Below are 19,988 nucleotides of genomic sequence, written 5' to 3' on the forward strand. Positions count from 1 at the left end.
ACTCTTGAATGCTGAATGTGAAGTTTAGTAACTGGGATCTGTGTCATCCTGGCTATACACGTCTCCATTATTTCTGAAGAATTGAGCTGTCAGGGCTGTTTTGGAGTCGCCTGAGGTGACCTTTTGGCTTTCTGGGTAACAGAACCTGTGTGCTTGAAAAACAAGGAGTTCGTAGAGGATCCAGGGGAACCCACACACACAGGAAAGCATCACGTCAGTGTGCTCCTGGTCAGACCCCCTGATTATGCACCAACTGCAGGTGTTTTCAAAGCTATCACTTCCAGGATGGAATAACTGCTGTTGTTGCTGTCCAAATGGGAGACATGATGAAAGTATATTCACTAAAATCTTGGTGAATATTCCCATGAATGTAATTGTACTTCTTTGCAAAGTAGGGATTCAAGTCGATACCAAAAACCTATTTACATTTGTGTTGGTTGTGTAACCAAGAAAGCTTACTGTTGCTAGTAGGGCAGATTAGGGTGAGGGGAATTTGTGAAAAAGTTATAAGGAGACTTATATGAAGTATAAAGAGTAGAGTTCCTCAATCCACAACTACTTCTGTATAGTATTTCTTTGTGTCTTTTCATTTTATCTGGATATTTTGTGGTGTTACTCTTCGCAGTCACATTGCAGTTTTGTTCTTTTTCCATGGTAGGTTTGGGAATGTTCCTTCCTTATGTATTGAAATAGCTGTTGATGTATACCACTCACCATTATTATTTTTGCTGTCTTGTATTTAATAAATAAAATGAATGGTGCAGTGTTGCTATGGACACTAATACGTAAGCATAGGAGTTGGGAGACCGACTGTTGTGTCTGTTTTTGTGTGACAGAGACTTTCCCTGTTGCAGTTCTCATTAGGACTGAATTTTGTGATAGGAAGTCTGATTTTTCATGTCAGCTGTTAGAAATCTGCGGGTTTCTTGTTGTTGTTTTTTAGCTTCCATGTTTTCAATATCAGAATAGATGTTGATCTTTCTAAAAACCAAACATCATCAGATTCATGTAGATAGTCCATACATTTCTTTCTCAGAAGTCTGGTTTGTTTATCAGGGTTTTATTTTTGGGATACTAAGATGTTTATTCTGTAACACATTTATTAATTTAAAAGAATTCAATATATTAATTAGTCTTAAAATCTGACTTACTGAGTTTTACCTTATTTCAGTTTATTTGTGTAGTACACTTCTAAACATTAGCTGTATAGATATGTCTAGAGGGGAGAAGTTAAGAATTCAATCTCTAAGGGCAAGGAAAGATACTGAGAGAAGCGTGAAGACTTTCTATTGCCTTAGCTTTTCTTTTTTTTTTTTTAATGGAACTTTAGCATTTTTTCTCTTCTTTTAGAGTAGAAAGGTAGATCTGATATTTTCTGAGAAGTCTGAGGAAGGACTTTTTCTAAGACATGAATACCAAGTTGCGGAGAGATAGGAGATTGTGATCCAGCTCTTTTAAATTCCTTTGAAGGTTTCAGTGAGGTGGATTCAGTGTTTAAGCACTACAGTTTTGTGCATTTGTTTTAAAGGTTGAGCCTACAAAATACTGCATATATGTTTCTTGGCGTTAGGCCAATTATCTCCTAAAAGCTTGTGAAATCTCTATGAGTGATATTAGACAGCTTTTGACTTTGGCCTGGATTTTTGCCTTCCTTTAGACTGGTGACGTGAGGCTCATTTAGAAACTGCTAGTCTGAGACTAGCAAAAAATTCCCTTTTCAGACATTCATATTGACTTCAAAACTATATATGCTTTGAGCAGGAGTGTAAGATATCCTTGTCTCCTGTATAAAAACACTTCTCACTTTTGTAATGCTGTGACACGAAATAAGTGTGTTGGAGCTGTCGAAGCGAAAGTGATTTTTTTTTCTATGCCAAATAAAAATATTTCTATTTATCTTTGAGTGATGGTTCAGAGCCCTGTCTGTCAATCTGGATGTGTTTGTCTGAAGGAATACCCAGCTGATATGTGCTCTAGACAGCTGGACCATCTATATGGAACCACTGAGATCAGTGTTGCTTGGTCATAGTTCTGTTTCTCCTATTAAAGCATTAACTCACTCTAAAAGTAGTGATGTGGGATGCACAAATAGAATTGTAAACCCCAATGAATTAGTGCAAATGCTGTAAAACACAAACACAATTTTTATACATGTATTCTTTTGACCTGGGAGGTTTTACTGTTTAAAAAAACTAAAACTGAAACAACACACACACAAAAACTTCAAAAAGAAGCAAAACCCAAAACCATCCCCCAGCAGAAAAAACAGACAAAATAACCCACAGGCACGGAGAAAGTACCCACATTCACACCAACATGAACTCGTGACAGGTAGACATCCAAACTGCAGCAAATACAAATTGGTTATATTCTAACTGCTGTTCTGTTTTCCTCCATTTCTATTCTCTGAGGATAAAATTGCAGTGAGTAAGGCAAAATGGATGATGCTGTCTGAGCCACAGTGAATTACACAGAGCCGTGTTCTTCCTTTGAATGCAGGTCCAGACACTGCTGCTCCACAATGCTGTGGGAAAGCAGAGAACACTTGGTGAAAACTTACTGCAAAATAAAGCATGTAAAGCCACAGGAATCAGTAGTAGATGAACATACAGAAGATACTCGAGCTGTTGTTTGAAAAGTTTTTTTAATGACTCTGAAGAGTAATCTGAGTTCCTCTGCCTTTATCAGCACTGTTAGCAGATGGATCGTGCACTTGTTACCTGTGCAGGGGAAGGTGGGATGTGCCCCCCCCCACACGTGGGTTTGGGGGAGCAGAGCCCTGCCCACACCTGCGTTAGACACTCCCAGCTGTGGAGCCATTCATAGCATCTTCGGAGCAAACTAAAAATGTGTGGGGGTGGAATAAACACAGACTGTAAACCAAAAGCATTACACATCTCCGAGTGCTGTGCCAGGCACTCCGGGAGGGATGCTGTTCCCAGGCCTCAGAGCTCCTGCCAGCAGTGCTCCTGCAGGCGCAGTGGGAGAGCCAAGGGAGGTGTGGGCTGACCCTGCTCAGCTTTGGAGGGTTAGATAGGAGACAACTTCTGTCCAGCACTAAGAGGATAGTTAGTGAGTAATAACAGTGGGAGAGGATGCATAAAGGAAAAGGTTTTAAACTAATTTAAGATTTCAGTGTATAGCCCAGGTATGCTAACATTAGTTTTCCTGGTTTTATACAGTTAAATGTTTTTTTGGGAATTTTGGGGGTTTTTTGTTTTGAATCGGATTTTTTTTTCATGGAGGATTTTTTTTATGTTATTTTAATTAAAACTGAAAACATCAAGCTCTACTGTGGGGAGAAAATTTTCATAATAGTCTTGGAGTGTTAGATACCTGCTATGAAAACAATAATAATTAAATATTGCTAATGGGGGGAGACTCATAAATTGTGAATCCTTAATTTCACTAGATATTCCAGAATAAACTAAGTGAAATAAGGTACTAAAGATATCAGTCTGAACAGGTTCTCCCAGCTCTGCTGACCTTGATCCTACACTGAGCTAGTGTGTAATCTGTAGGAGACTACTCAGAGCAGGGAGTGGAGGTGAGCACAGTCCTAGTTTAGGAACAGTCTGTCTGTCACCATGCTGTGCTTGCTGTGGAACAGAAGTTTCCTATAATATGAGGGAGCACAGCACTAAGTATTAAATTAGCTGAGGTCATATGTCACCTAAATGTTCATCAAAGATATGTGCATTTTATGCCTGCACACTTTACATGTGAATTTATAAGTTGATATTTGAACACAAACTGGTAAATTCGGAGTTTCTTCCAGCAGCCTGTATAAGAATTAAAATTACCACTTTTTAGGAATTTAGAATTTCTGCTTAAGCACAACCTGATGAGTAGCTTAGCACACCCAGGGCCACAGTAATGACAGAAGTATGACATGAATTTCTTCACTGCCTTAATGTATTTGTAATCATTGTAATGGGTTATGTCAGTAGCAGTGTCTTATTCCCAAAAGTGCTGTTGGCACAATGCTGGCTTGTGGTATGATGGAGCCCTTGAAATGAGATTAGAAGGCAGGCTTCTAGGTGGTTATAAAATGAAACAGTTACCAGGTAGGTGCTGTTAACAGCAAGGCTTTTTCCTCTGAGAAGCAAATATGTTCTTGCAAATGCCATCATCTTCCAGCTGTAATGTAACTATGTTTTGATTGTTTGGTAGAAATGTGCTCAAGTACTTGACAGCTTGCTATATTATTTCAGTGAACTGGGCTCCTGACAGACTTCTCCTGGATTTTGAAACCTTTAAGCAAAGGGAAGTTAAGGAAGAAAAATAGAAAGTGTATTTTGTAAGCATCATGGAACTCAGAGAACGCTTGGATTTCCTTTTTGAAAGGATAGATTGGGAAACAGAACTCCTGTCTAAAACAGTAATAGGACAGTTCCTGCTCAGAGGCATAACTGGTGTGATTACCTGTCAATTGTTAGAAGGAATAAGCAAGGAAAACAAGCAAAAAAACCCCAGAAAACAACCAACCACCAAACCATAGTTCAGGCTGAAAGCAAAAAGTGAATCGTCAATCATAAATTCTCATTTTTGTCCTGGTTACACATTTTCACTTTGATGGAGCTTATAGTGATTGAGGATGTCTTAAATTTTGAGCAACCAAACAAGTGTATATTAAGTGTCTTCACTGAAGTGTAGAAATGCTTTGATGGTGTCCAGTTGGAAAACAGCAGAATCACTTGAAAACCTCGGCTATGGCTGCATGTATTTTGTGATGGGTTAAAGCAGGAACACCTGTCAGGAAGAAGACAGTTTCAAGTTTAATTTTATTTTTTTATTTCACAAAAAAAAGGTTTCTGCTTGTTTAATGAGACTTGAGGTTTTTGCCTTTCATTTAACAGGATTTCACGGTACAGTCAGGATTTGAGTAAATCGGATTGACAGAAGACTTCTTTGTATTCAATTTTTTAAAAGGTTGCTTTTTCCATTCTAATTTCTACAGTATCTGTGTAAATAAATGTCTTATGAGCATATCAGTCTCAGACTTACGTTTTAATTGTACAGTGTCATTAAAACAGCTGAAACCGATGCTCGGGGCTGTGACAGGTTCAGGGATTGATTTCAGAAAATTTTTCATTATGTGGAATGTATGTATAAAGTAGAAAAGTTACAGAAGCCGTATCACTCACTATGTAAAAGTTTTATTCAATCTGTGAAATTAATCTAGCAATCATGCAGATTCCAACATCATTAGCAAGTCACTTTCATAGGATTATGAAATGTCTCCTCTGACCTATTCAGATTTGTGTTGAAATATTTATTCCCGGTTTGAAACAAGTTTGTTACTGTAGGGCAGACAGAACGTGTTATACAAGTGAAGTCAGCTGTAACACGAATTGATAGCTTTGATACCAGCCTTTGTACTTGATTGATGTATATTTATTTTGGCAGGGATGTTGCCTTAGATATGGTCCTTCCTCCCTTCCCATGGTCTCCCCGTTGGCTTCCGTACCCAGCTCCCTGCTCAGCATAACCACGGTCGTACAGCACAGCTGTCAGGGCACCGCTGGGCTGGAACAGGCACCTGGGAGTAGGAGGCAAGGGATGCCTGAGCTGGCACTTGTGCTGCGAGAAACGAACATCAAACGATGTCTGTATTTCATCTGAAATCAAGTACTTAGATCTGTAGAAGGATTTTGCATAAGTGCAAACTAAGGATTACTATTTATCATTATTGCCTTTTTCATCTTCGTGTTATTATAAAGTAATCAGAATAACCTTTGAAGTTAGGGAAGGTACTGTTTTTCCCATTATATAACTAGCTAACATGAAGCACAAAGAGGCAAAGTAACTTACCTAAGATCAGGCTATTCAGCAGCAGAGCCAGAAACACAATCTGAGTTTCTTTTTGTTTTATAATTCAAGTTCTGGAAATTTTTTCTTTCCTTTAGGAAAAAAAAAAGGTCATTTACGCATATGTGACGTGCACTTGTGTGCCCTCATACAAGATGCAGTTTTCTGTTTGAAGAAGGTCGCTCCAGCTGGTGCCTTGGAAACAGAAGCTGTGTGTCAGTGGAGCCTATTGATTTTGCTGGGGTCCTCCTGAGGTTAAAGCCTTTCTCCTCTCTGGGCCATTCTCACTGTTTCAGCTTCTGCCCTGCCCAGTGCTGGCCCTGCTGCCTCCTCTCGTCTCTGTTGGCCTTGTCAGGTTTCCACAGCCTTTTCTGTCCTTTATTTCGCTCTGCTCGAGGATGTCTCCAAATCACTGCGTCTCGTACCTGTGAAGTATCTTTGAGGAAGAGGTTCTTCCTGCCTGGAATGCAGCTGAATCTCTATTTAAGCAAGGACAGGATAGAGGGAAGGAGCCATTGTTAAGGCCTCTCAGCTGCAGAGGAAAAGTGGCTTTTAGCAGGAGGCAGGAGAGGTTCAACTGCTCCGCTGCCCTTCTCCACTCCCGGCATGGACACATGGTAGAGAAATGTAACGATTATTGTTATCTTATAGTTACAGAAGACTTTTAAAATATTTTTGAAGTCCTAGAAAAAGAATCTGGTAAAAGTTAGAAATTATATGTCCATATACAGATGATTAGTGGGGAAAATAAAAGAGAATGAGGGAGGATTAATGGGAAAATGGGACATGTACTGTCATGTTAGACCCTCTCCTAAACCATGATAGAAAGAATTGGAGCAGATGCATACCTTTTGGAGTACCACAGGCATTATTTGAATTGGCATTAGCCAGACAAACACAGTCTTTAGTAATTGTGAATGTTTCTAACATATCAGACAGATTTAACTCACAGATCTGTAACACAGGCTTTCAAATTTAAAATTGCAAGCCCTTTTGAATATGAGAATGTACACTATACTGAGTTGTACTGGAAGTATAAAAAATGTTCTTGAATTAAAACAAGTAGGAAAAGTTAAGGTTTAGTACTAAAATACTTGCTACACTTGAGGATTACAGTTGAGGATTACAATATTAAGCTGATTTAGGGCATGAGATCTGAAGTACTAGGACATAAACCAAAAGTGCAATGAAAGGTTTTGTCAGAACTTGTTCTCACGCTGTTTGTATTGATCTTGGGTTTACACTTGAAACAGGTTGACTGACTAAAATTTTGCTATAATTCAGATTTCACTGCATGCTTAGGGAAATGATTTTGAAATCGACACTCTGTGCAATCACGTCCATTAGATCAGTTTATTCTTCGTTGCCTGTTACTAAGGTTGACAGGAGAAGAGTATTCCTGAACCTCAGAGATGTGCAGCGTTATTGAGAGGACATCAGTGCTCGTTGTCCTTGCCCACACCGGAGGGGAGCGTGGAGCTGGCAGTGGGCAGGAGCAGCATCGGCCTCACTGCCCGTAAACAGGCACCCGCCGTTCCTCCAGGGTGCAGAAGAACCTGCTGGGACAGGCCCAGACACCTCACACTGCCTGGGCTTGGCTCAGCCTTCCCACTGAGCAAATGGCTGGCAAGGGGGGGGACCTGGCTTTGTAGGAGCGAGGGGAGCACGGCCGACTGGTGAACAGCGTTCCTGGGCTTCAGAGCTCTCCAAGACTTGGAATATGCGGGCGCATGGGATCAGAGCTGCCTTTTCTGAAAGATGAGGGGGGTTGGTTGCTTGCTTACCCATACAAAAATAGGCGTTTCAGTGTTTTGATGTAGTTTTTTGGGCTCTATTTTTAGCGCCTGGGAACGTTACAAACATGAAATATGCAGCCATTGAGCCTGTTGAATTTAAAAGAACTTCAAATGTCTTTAAAGAGGCTCTCCGAAGTGCTCATTTTTTTCCATTGCAGCATATGTATTTTTTGATCCAGTGTCTAACAGAAGCTGGAAGTGTGCCATTATGGTAAAGCTGGTGTTGCTGTTCGGTTTGATAAGCAGTAAGTCCTGTTGGTCCAAGATTAATATAAGGGAATAATGGAAAGGTTGTTCTCAGCCTTTTTATTAAAAACACTTCTCTGACTGTTTTATTTCAGTATGGAGGATGTCCCCAGTATGTGGTTAAGTGCTCAAATAAGCTTTCAGTTACACTTGAAGGCAAGGTTGAGGTGCACTCAAAAGTAGTTTGCCTATGGAAGCGAGGTATTTCTCTTATCTCTCTAGTAATCAAATATTTATTGATATATAGGGAATTTCAGAGAAGATAATCTAAATTTAGTTTTGTGATTGAATTGCTATTTATTCTACATACATCATGATTATGAGGGTCTATTCAATAGTGTTAGAAATAACACTGAAGATCCCTGAACTCACAGAAGAAAAGGAGAACAGGAAGTTTTGTTGGGTTTTTATGAACTTGTGAATTCCTTCTGTACAAATGTGACAAGCTGCTAATTCACCTCTTTGTATCTAGTCATCAAAGAACGAGCAGGTAGGGATTGCATAACCCACTTCCCTGCCAAGAAATTACCACTCATGTTTCATTTTTAAGTTTTGTGTATCAGTACAACCTTCAGTATTCAAAATGAACAAAAAAGGCCAATCTAATCCCCACAGCCCTGCTCCAGACTGGGTGCTTGGGGGCAGCCAGTTCGCCAGAGGAGGACAGAGTTGCTGGAAAGGATTACACCTCTGGGACTGCCTTGACTCAGGGACAGCGAGGGAGCCCTCCTCTTCAACACAAAGCTCAAGTACAAATTGCATTTTCCAGCAGCAGATTTTTGAAAGAGATCTGCCCACTGAAACGCTGCCATCACGAATGACTGACTTCTAGCTGTAGCAGGATTTCTCTGGAGCATGTTATGGGAAATAAATTTTACAGCCCGAGCTGCATGATGTTTTCAGGCACTCAGTGAGGAGGCAGATGGGATCTGTGGTGCATGGTTGCCAGGTTGTGATGTTACTGCAAGTCTCACGAGAGACTGGTGCTTTCTTACAGTCCAGGTTCCACACAGTGATGCGATTATGTGAAAAATGGATTAAAATTTTAGCTCTCCTGATGTGGAGAAAAACATGAAAAGATGTGTCACAAAGGACACCCCATGACAATAAGTATATAGGATTTTATATAAAAAGTATAAAATATGATGATGCTAAGTGCAAAGTGGAAGCATATTGGTGACTGTTTAAATCTTTTCTTCAAATATTGGAATGATTGGAAGCAAGTGCAAATTTTCTGTTTCGTCCAAGCCAGCAGACTAAAACCAGAGATTTCTCTTAAGTCTGGGGAAAACATCCATTTTCAATTATGAATGAAAATTGCCTTAGAGTTACTGGTTGGCAGGATTATTCTGTTAAAGAATGTTGCACCATCTCCCACAAAATACGCAGTTCCCATTGTGTTTTTCATCTACATGAGCACCAAGTGCTCAGTCCTCTTCCATAGAAGTTATCTTGCTAACTTCATTGTTCCTTCAAGTGCCTTCAAGAATTCCATGTGAAATAGTGTTCATTACCTTAACTTTGTTTAAAGTGCTGAAGGTGGTCACGTTGATAGGCATCAGATACTTACATTTTATAATTCTGTTACAAAATTTGGGCATGGATTTTAATTTTATTAATTATTTGTCAAGTACTTACAGAAGGATGCAGCCTTATTTCTCATGCACAGGCTCATAAATCAGAATTAGGATAATAGTTGTTTTAAAACATGCACCTGTCAAAGGTTAAATAAAGATGTTTAAGGAATAAAGATTTTAGGAAATGCTATCTTTATTCTTTTCATCATTCTTAGCAATGGAGAGGTTTAATGGAAAACTGGCAATAGCTCCTGCTGGATTTCATTGTAAAGGACTGTAGAACACAACTTTTAAGGTATTCCAACCTTGTAGTTCCAGCTTAACTAAAATGTAGATTTAAATGCATTTAGTTAAATTAGTGTAGAAGGCCATGTGATAGGATTCTTGAATTATATGATAGTCTGATCTATGCCCATGATATTTTTGTAGATACTATCTTTTTAGATATCTTTTTAGATACTGTTAACCTACCAACATAGTTTTTTGTTACAAGTTATCAGCTTATTTTTTTTCTTTCACATTTTCTTCCCAGTGTTGAATAAATTCAGGATTTACATAAAATAGTCGGAGTCATTTTGTTATAGTGTTTATATTGGAGGCTTTCTTGTCAGTTGCTCTAATGTGATGAAGACTGAACTCTCTTGCTGCAGGACAGAGGTTCAGAAATGAGGCAGTAGTCAGTTGTTTGGAAAGAAACGTTGATTACTGTGCAGAAAAGAAGAGAGAAAAAGACTGATGAAGTGTTTTGGTTTGGCTGGAATGTGCTGCTAGAATGCAGTTAGGGATGCATATTCTACGTGTTGTAGAGGATTCCTAGAACATGTTTAATATAAACTTTGTGTAGATGAAACAGATAAACAGATTGTGATTGAGATCTGTGGGCCTTTGGAAAAGGTTGCTAAATGTATGTTTTTTCAAAGGACCACGATCTTACTGCTGTCATGAAAGTCGTGCAGGGCCACTGTGAAAAGCAATGTGATTTTAAAATCAAAATGAATTAAAAACACTTGAAAGGTCTCTTTTCTGATCTGCAAAGCATATTTGCAGTCATCTGCAGCTGAAGGCCACATTGCCCCCACACTGCAGCCTTCCATCTCATGCTGCGTTGGCGACTGAACCATAAGCTTTTCCTCATCCTTCTGATCTCATCCTCAGTATCATTAAGATTCCTTAATGGAAGAGCAGCTTCTGCAACAGATTGGCAATGAACATATTGAATCTATCACATCAAAGAAATAGTTGTAGAATGGCGTGAAGACTCTGCTTCTTTTTAAAGTGATCTGTATGGGCAGATCTGTATGGGCAGATCTTTGAGTCTCTGTGTAATCTTGCTGGCTTTGATCAGAGTCCATACAGCTGCAGTTGTTTTGAAAAATCAGATGTTACTGTTGTGCTGTGAAGGTTAAAGGATGGTGTTTTCCTTGCTTGTTCAAGACTAACGCTGCTACTTACTTGTGATTTGGCAAATTAAATAAACATTCGTATTTTGGTACATATCAGCTGTAAGACCACTTGGTTTCTGATATACAGCTACCACAAATTCTGTTGGAACATAGGTAGTTATTTTCAAAACTGATTTTAATTATATAGAATAATTGTATGTTTCTCTAAAATGTTTTTATACAATGCTTCTCTAAACTTAAATACACACATATATTTTCTAGAATTATTTACTACTGTGTGACAGATACACAGCTGTGAGTCATTTACATGAAGAGTAGGCAGATTTCTGAAAATGGAATAAAAAGCTTTAATAGCAATATAGAGATCTGGTGGAAATTTATGTGCAAATGTCCTTTATTATATGATCACCACCATGTAAATATGTAGCTTTGAAACAACATTCTGAAGCCTAAGGTTTCATATTCAAATGTTTAAATATTGAAAGGAAACAATGTCATTGCTTGCACAGTTTCAAGGCCATATCCTTTTGTGTGTTTATGTTGGGATACAGCCTTTAATTACACAGTCAAATTTTTCCCCTTGGGATTCCTAGTTTTTCAACTTGGTTAACACTTGCTGCCTTTTCTCGTGGCTGTCTTAAGATGTATCATCCTAACAGTGATCTCTGTAGTGTCCCAGGGAGCTCTTTGGCCATCGTGGTGTAAAACCTTTGGTGTAGTAGCAGAGAGAACTTTTCTGGACAGCTTGCAGCTGTTATGAGGAGGAGACTACCCTTCCTTCTCCTCATTTTCCATTCTCTTCATACATTCTGATTTCAGTGCTAGTATCAGAGCAACAATGTGCTGAACAGTGAAGTAGGAAATACAAAAACTGTGCAAGGGCTCCTCACAGTTTGTCAGCCAGGCTGGAATATTTTACCTTCACAGCATGGACGTCAGTGCTTGAGCTGACACAGTAATGGTGGTGGTGGTGAGTTAGCTGATGCTTTACCCAGACTGGCAAGGGAGGGAAGATATATGGGGGGTGTGGGGGAACTGAGGGGATGGTTGTCTGCAGGTTTCACAGTATTTGCTGATGGGAAAGGAAGCTAGAAGATCACACATCCCTTCTCTGGCTCCCAGAAAGGAGTTCCGTATATTTACAGACTCTTTTGCCATTGGCTGCTGTTACCTGGTTTTGTCTGTTTTCTCAGAATGTTCTTTCATCATAGGATAAATGCTAATTTTAAAGTATGGAAACAGGAAGCATAAAAAAGAGGCTTTAATTTTTGAAAGTTAAATTACAAAGAAATAAAAGAAGCTTTTTCAAGCATAGGCACAGATTGGAATACTTTTGCATTAATTAATATTACAAGCTTGCGTTTAGGGTGGACGAGTCAATTTGAAGGAAAAACACTGTTCTTCCTGATGCCATTAGCACTGTTAATATTCTTCATTCTGTGTCATTCCTGGAGAAGGCTAGGAAGGCAACAGTTGAACAATCTCCATGTGCAGCAATATAGAAGCTTAATTTTAAAAACTTAGTTTATCAAAGATACTGTATAAGTGCTTGGAAACTATTATGGCAGTGATGCCTGAGAAAAGAGAGAGAAATGCCTAATGTGTAGAAGTGCCTGCAGGGAGTATCCCACATGCAGGGCTGGGTTCAGCCAGATGACTCACATCTAACCGAGTGCTAGAAGCATTCCCCTTCACGGTGTGCTCTGAAATACATTCCCAATTATTTGTGTGTACCTTTGACAAAATTCTCTCCATACACAAGGGATGTTAGACTTGGGTTTTTGGAGCCCAAAAATAAGCTCTTGCTTGATGATGAGGTCAGGATGCTTCTGGGAATGGTGGCTTGTTGGTTACCAGCTGCTCCCCAGCCAGGAGGAAGTTGTCTCTGTTAAAGAGTCATGCTTTGTTTCTTTTTCTGATTTAAAAAAGAAAAGGAAAAAAATACTTATGCTGTTTGCTGTCATATTTGTTTGTGATGGGATTGGTGGACTTCAGTAAAATGCTGACTGCTATCAGAATTACTGGCAAAATGTTTCAAGATAGAAGAGTGTATGTGCTGGGTTGTCTTCTAAATGGTTTCTTCGTACTGTTGCTTGTAGAGTCGGTAGCCCCGGGAACGGTGCTCTCCTTTCCCGTCCAACTGGGACAAGATATTGACTGTTAAGGTGTTTTGGGCCTTCCAGTGGTTTCTCTTGGTTTTAATTTTTTGTTGTGGCAGATTTTGACTAGATCAGGGAGCCTAAGTTGAAGCTGGAAATAAAAACCTCACCTGTACTTAGCAGTGAAACAAGCACTGCACTAACCTTGCTTTCAGTTACAGTAACATAACCTGAGGAAGCTCTGCCAATATCTTCTGTGTACAAGCGTAGGTAGAATTTGCTCCACAGTCAACTCCTTAATCACTGGATTTTGTGGAGTCTGCATCTAATTCTGCTCATTATGCCATTAGCTTTTTTATGTTAGACATTAGTTTAGGAATAATACTGAGATACCAGCACTTCCAGTCTGAGATTTGAAGCCAGCGTTGGACAATTTGTTTTTAATTCATTTCGTATTTGTCACTAAAGAAAAGCCCAAATATTGATGATGATTCCGAAAACTAAAATGAGATTCTTGAGTGGTTGTTATGAATGTTTAAAGTGAGTTTATACAGTGACATGGTGAAAAAATACGGAAGCTGTATGGCAGGTGTCCGGGCATTGTAAATAATAAAAGCAGAGTCCACTGATTTGGGGGAGGGATTGTTAAGTTTCAGACCAAGAAAGTCTTACTTCAGAAAAATTTGTTTCTGCACTGTAATGCATCTGGAACTCTTGATAGGAGATGTAATATCAAATAAACTTTCATATTGAATGTTCTAATTGTAAGAAGTCGTGGTTGTTTCAGCCAGGGCTATAAATTCATGGAAGAAAGCATGAAAGGAAACTTTTATAGATTTTATATCCTTGTTTCAGCAGTGCCTTGCTTAAAGGTCAGTGATTACTTTTATTGACCCACACTGATGTGTCTTTTGGTGACTTAGTTAAAATGCATCTCCAAATAATACCAAGAGAAATATGACTTTTGTGCATATGTATATATAAAATATGTATTAATTAGTAGATAAAAGAGGAAATGTAAACCCTGCAAATGCCTTGAGAGGTCCTATCTGGCTTTGGCTTCTTATCTAGGTGTTTAAAAGTAAGTATGGTGTAAAAGAGTAAAGATGACATATAACCAAAGAAAAAAGATGGATTGATAAAATTAGTGAGTTAATAAGAGGTTTTTTAAGCTTTGGAAGGTTTTAAAGCTGAGCAGATAAGTGACATAGCCTTTTTGTTCTATTTAAGAAAGATTGATAATCTGACAACATTACAAAAGTTATTGTCGTACAAAGCAGATAAGGGTGGATAGAAATAACACGTTTGTGGGGGTTTGGGAGCTGTCTGGGCTTTTTGTCATTATGGGTTTTTTTCCTGCTTTTCTCTGTATGTAGATTTACAAGCAAAAGATAGTAAAACTGTCCTTGCTGGGAAATGACTGGCTGTCACATGCAGTGTTTTACTCACTCATACTGTTTTGAGCTGCATCTTACTAGTCCATTGAGATGTTCATTTACACTTACTAAGAAATTTGTAGTTATTCTTAAATTTATAAATGTTGTTCAACAACCTGACAGTAGTAACTCGCACTGTAGGACTGACTTGGCTGTTGTAATGTTGACAATGTTATTTTAAAATATTTATAAGAATTGGAAATTAGTTCAAGATTAGCCAATCTAAGATTCATTAAGAAACAACTCTGCTTAAAAAAAAAAATATTCTTTTCTCTTGAAGGCCAGGGAGATTCTTTGAGGTTACCTGATGACTGCACAGCTACCTACTAAAGAGAAAAATCCCCCAGAGGGGATAGTACAGCAAGGAAGGAGAAAGCAAGATCATTTTTCTTTGTATGTTCTTCTACTGCTGATGGGCACAAAACATTTTTATCTAGAGATTTTCTAGTATCTCTTCAGCCTGCATAATGCCACCATTCACAGGCTTCTATGGGAGGTGTGCCAAGGCAGCCAGAGCTGCTGAGGAACCTGTTGCTCGGGATGCCCTTGCCCTGGGCTATGCTAGGACTGGAGGAGCAGCAAAATCCCACTCCAGGATAGAGGAGGGCCCTCCTTATGGAGGCATGTTGTTAACCCTTTGATTGTACAAAAAACTAAAGCAGAGCAAGCAAACTTAGGCATCAGATACCATTTGGCAAACAGTGGTGGAAATGATTACTGGTTACTTGGCAATGGGAAGGTTGCAAATGGCTGTGCTCTGGTTGTGTGGTCAAAGGAAATACAGCTGAGATTATAGGGAAAAGGTCAGTCTCTCACAACCTGCATCTTCTTAGTACATGCTAGGCACTGTCTTGAACTGATGCAAAACCTGCCACATTTAATATATATTTTAAAAGATAACCCAGTAACATGTAAATTCCATTCATAAAAATAGGAGAGTCAAAATTACCATTTCCCTGCTAGCAGTTACTCAGCTTCTTATATTTGTGTAATGTTTCATAAAGCTTTGTATGATGCAACAGTTTCCTTTATGATGTTGTGTTTTTTAATATATATGTATGTGTATACTTTGAATTCATAATTTAGGTGACAGTTGTAATGTGAATCTTTTAGTCTCCTCACAGTGGAAGTCAGAGCTCTTATTCCACATTACAGTGCACTGTGGCGATAACTTACTTTCTTAGTGAACCAAAACCAGTAGTGATGGTATTTCTTTCGACAGAACAAATTTAAATTTGATGGTGTTGTGATTATCACAAGCTCCTTTTATTTAAATGGTGTATCAGATATGAGCTGCATGTTGTTTTTGATAGGTGATTTTTCACATACTTCTGTCACAGCTGAAAATCTCTCTGGTATTCTGTTTTACCAGCTTTTTATTATTTTCCCTTGGCATTATGGTTATGTAAGAATGGAAGTTGTTTTCTTTTAAATTTGCTTTCTCTTCTTATCTAGTTCTCTTGTGTCTGTCAACACTGGGCATTTGAATAAGTGAATCATGTTTAATTTCTTTTAAATGCAATACAAGAAAAGGGAAGTTATCAGTTTATTCAGCTAATGTAGACTGGGATAAATTGTATTTCAGTCTCACCTAAAAATTTATCTAATGTTTAAGTCTTGAGTGCATTTTGTATTTTGTGGTTTTAGCATAGTTAGGTCTCATTACAGTCTTTTAAGGAGTACTTTTTGCAATATATAAGACAAGTTTAAACATAGTTCCCAAACTTGGCTTTGAAGCCAAAGTAAATGAGGTCTTGTAGGGCCACATTCCAGTGATTCTAACATCAGAAGAGTATCTGCACTAATAAATTGTTATATTAAAGGGGCTGGATTTTTGTGTGTCTGCAAAAAGCCAGACTGGGGTCTGACATGGGGAAGCATTAAGCTCACTGTTCAAGATGCTAACAAATCTTTTTGTGAAATCTTTTTTCCCCACTGAGGGGGGAAAAAAACCCACAAACCCAAAAAACCCCAAACCTGAAAAAGCAAGATACATTTTGACAACAAATCAAATGCTATTTCAAAAAAGGCTCAATAAAACTAATTATTTAATTTTGTTGAGTGTTTTATTTTTTCAGGTTTTCTAATACTCTGCTGTAGTCATTGGAGATACCTCTGTCTTTTTGTGAATTGAGGAGTGAGAATTATGCAAAAAATTAACTGAGCACTGACATAAATCAAAACCCCAACGTATTTTGAAATATTTGCATAAGTGGACTTATGTATGTTGTATATATTTGAATGCAAAACATTCAGCATTCATCACATTTGCAGCACAATTAGCAAACTCTTTTAAGATTTTCATTCTGGGAAAAACAATTAAAAAGCCTTGTAAAGGTTACAAACTTGATTCATACAGGAAACTGGATTAAGGCACAGATAGCAGAGCAGGACTGCATCAACTTGGCCTTGTATGGCTGGGCTGAACTTTGCCAGATCAAAATTCACTTTCTACTGTCGGTGCCTCTCTCTATAACGGGGCAAGGGAAGACTGGGAAAAGCTGTTGATGAATGTGCTCAGCTGTGTTTGATCAGCTCTTTTGCCATCCCTAGATTTTGAGAGGAAAAACAGTTTAGTGCATTGTCTTACAGTGTACATTTTTCCCCCTCACTGTTGTAATAACAATTACATGTTTATAGTGTTGATTCTTTCGAATTTACAATTAAAGAGTCCTCATCTTGTTTGCTTTCAGATTCTTCTCATTCTTTTCATCGAGATGAGACTATTGTTATTGCCCTGGCATCTGTGTCTGTACTGGCTGTTTTGATTGTTGCTCTGTTCTTTGGATACAGGATGCTTGCAGGTAGGGATTGACAGTCTTTTTGATTTTGTGTTTTTCAGTTGTTCTTTCGGGTATTTCTCAAAGTTATACTTATGTCTTCTCTTCTCCCCAGTCCCTATTATATGCTTGTACATAATGCTCCCCTTTCTCCTCTCTGACACTTTATGGTGATATCCCTTTCATAACAGTTCAGAGGGATTTATGATTTGTCCAAGCTGGCACTTTGGGACTCATTTTTCTTCCACAAATCATCTGCTCAACACAGCTTAAGTGAGGTGGTGAACATGCTTTATAGTTATTGCCAGTGACTTTGAGTTGTAGCAGATATCTGTAGTATATATAGTACTTGCTATGTCCTTGCCTACAATATGTATTTCTGACAAGTCCCAGGTAAGTTGTATTATTTTCATTTGGAGCATGTCAAAAAGGAAACTATCTGATTTGCTTCTCACCCTCTTCCCCAGGAGATCATAAACAAGGTTTGCACAGTATGAACATGATGGAGTCAGCAGCATCAGAGCCCTCATTGGATCTGGATAATCTAAAATTGTTAGAGGTAAATGTTCAACTCAGTTTTTAATCTTCGTTTTTTTTCAATATATCACTTGTGGTCATATCATCTTCCAGGTATGGTTTCAGAAATGAATGTATCAGTGCTCCTGTAATATTTTCTTCACAGTTTAAAGAAGAAATAAAAAGAAAAAAAAAGGGTTCCTGCAGTTATATTATTTTGTCTGATTTTGTTAGTAATATTGTTGGAATTAGCTAGAACATGTTCTGCCTCAAGAACAAAAGAGAAACACTGGGAGGTAATTGGAATGTGCTGTATTTCAGCCTTGCATCAAAAGATCCATCTTTTTGCTTGACACCACTTGCTCTGAGTACAGTATCATGCTGTAGTCATTTGGAATTCTTTAGTAACGTTATTGGAGTATTGAATGTACTGTAGATTGGGCAGTATATTTCAGTAGTGGTGCATTTATGTATAGTCATTCTTCACCGTGGGGTATGATCTGTCTCCATGGCAACTAGAGGCCAACCAGAACTCTCTACTCAGCTTGGTGTTAGATGTATCATCACAAAACTGCAGAATGCTGTGCTTCCAGTTGGAATGCTTGATAGAACATATGGAATTTTAAAAAACTCTTAGCCAGAAATAAATGAGTGGAATGGCTGAGATGCAGAGAGTGGTACTTTCTTCTTTTTCCTGGTAGAAACCACACCTAGAGATGCAGACTGCAGACATGCAGTGTGGGCTGTGCTAATGGTGACAACAGACTAATCAGCAAAGAAGCTTCAGTGCCTTCTGCCAACAAAAAAGTATTTGAGGCAGAGTTTACAAGGGTTTAACAATGTGTGTTTGTAGAAGTGTCCAAAGCCCCACATGAGAGTACTTGTACTGATATGCAGTCTCTTGGAGAAAGCAATGACTGCATTGGTAGAGAGATCTGCTGTGGGGTCTTCTGTCCTGTTTCTTGTATCTGAAGGAGCTGACTCCTCACCCCCAGTCCTAGGGTGTTGCAGGACAAATGTCTTAATCTGTTCTTGCCTTTTGACTCTCTGTGGGTAGAACATGTTCCAGGTTTGTACCTGGAAGTGACTTGCTGCTGCTTTGCAATCCACTGACATGAAAGGACTGAGAAACGAAAAGTCTCTCCCTTAAATAATACTTTCATGTTGAAAACTTTCCTATCAGACAATTTTATCATTTTTAGAAACATTACTTTTGTTATCCGTTCTGTTTTCCATTCCTGCTTCATTTGTAAGAAGTATTTAAAAAGTATTTAAATTTAGAAAGTAGAAAGATGGTTCATGAAATCCTTACAGTTCCATGTATAGGTATTCCTGAAAAATATTTTAATTTAATTGGTGCTTAAATTCTTAAGTACTTAAAATCTTTTGAGCTTTAGAAATTAGGACTTTTCCTGAAGGTGGTGCTGCATTTTGGTTTAGGGCAGAGATTGCATCTTTCTTCTTCAGTTGCCATGGAGATGGGAAAGGCCATTCTGTGAAGACTGTCTAGCATAGTGGGGGCTAGAATAAAGATTCACAGGTAGCCAGGAATTAATTGTTCCCTTCTGTTAAAACCTGTTTACCTCTTTTGGTATCTATTTTGCAGTATAAATGTGTATTTTGTTATTACTAACCTAAAAAGCACAGCTTATAAACTGTCCTAAACCTAAAATGTTTACCTTGATGTCTGTGATCTCTGGAGTGAAATAAAATTGATCACATAAAAGCTATAAAAGCTATAAATGTTTAGTAGGCAAAAGTTTAATAAAAGAATTAACATCACAATAGACATGTATTTTATTGATTCTGTATATAAAATTACTGAATAGATTATTTATTATATATTTACTGGCTATTCAGACTACAGATCAATTTAGTAAGACCCACACTGGCCTGTGCTGAGTTTTCCAGCTCCAAAATAGCTTTTATGACAGCATTCTAATTCTGGTTTTCACTACAAAGTATTTACTATCTTCACTATTTTTATAGCGCAAGTCAGTATAAGAGTTGGCATACAATTTTTGTGGAGTGAAAACTTGGGTTTTGTCTTCATCTATTATTTAGTGAACTGATTATTGACATTTTTTTTTGCAGTTGATTGGCCGGGGACGATATGGAGCAGTGTATAAGGGTTCCCTAGATGAACGTCCAGTTGCTGTGAAAATATTTTCTTTTGCTAATCGTCAGAATTTTGTCAATGAGAGGAACATTTACAGGATTCCACTGATGGAACACGATAACATCGCCCGCTTCATTGTGGGGGATGAGAGGTTCACTGCCGACGGCCGTATGGAATATTTATTGGTGATGGAATATTACCCCAA

General features: G+C 38.3%; 1 protein-coding gene across 1 annotated transcript in view; it reads left to right on the forward strand.

Moving 5' to 3' along the window:
* Nucleotides 1–19,988, forward strand: part of BMPR2 (bone morphogenetic protein receptor type 2) — a 107,835-nt gene that overhangs the window by 63,758 nt on the left and 24,089 nt on the right. Inside the window, 3 exon segments of the mRNA XM_017834330.1 lie at nt 17,062–17,172; nt 17,616–17,707; nt 19,759–19,988. Of these exon segments, the coding sequence (XP_017689819.1) occupies nt 17,062–17,172; nt 17,616–17,707; nt 19,759–19,988 (433 nt within the window).

This window comes from Lepidothrix coronata, unplaced genomic scaffold (assembly GCF_001604755.1).
Source record: "Lepidothrix coronata isolate B3197 unplaced genomic scaffold, Lepidothrix_coronata-1.0 Scaffold7, whole genome shotgun sequence".
Classification (NCBI taxonomy): domain Eukaryota; kingdom Metazoa; phylum Chordata; class Aves; order Passeriformes; family Pipridae; genus Lepidothrix; species Lepidothrix coronata.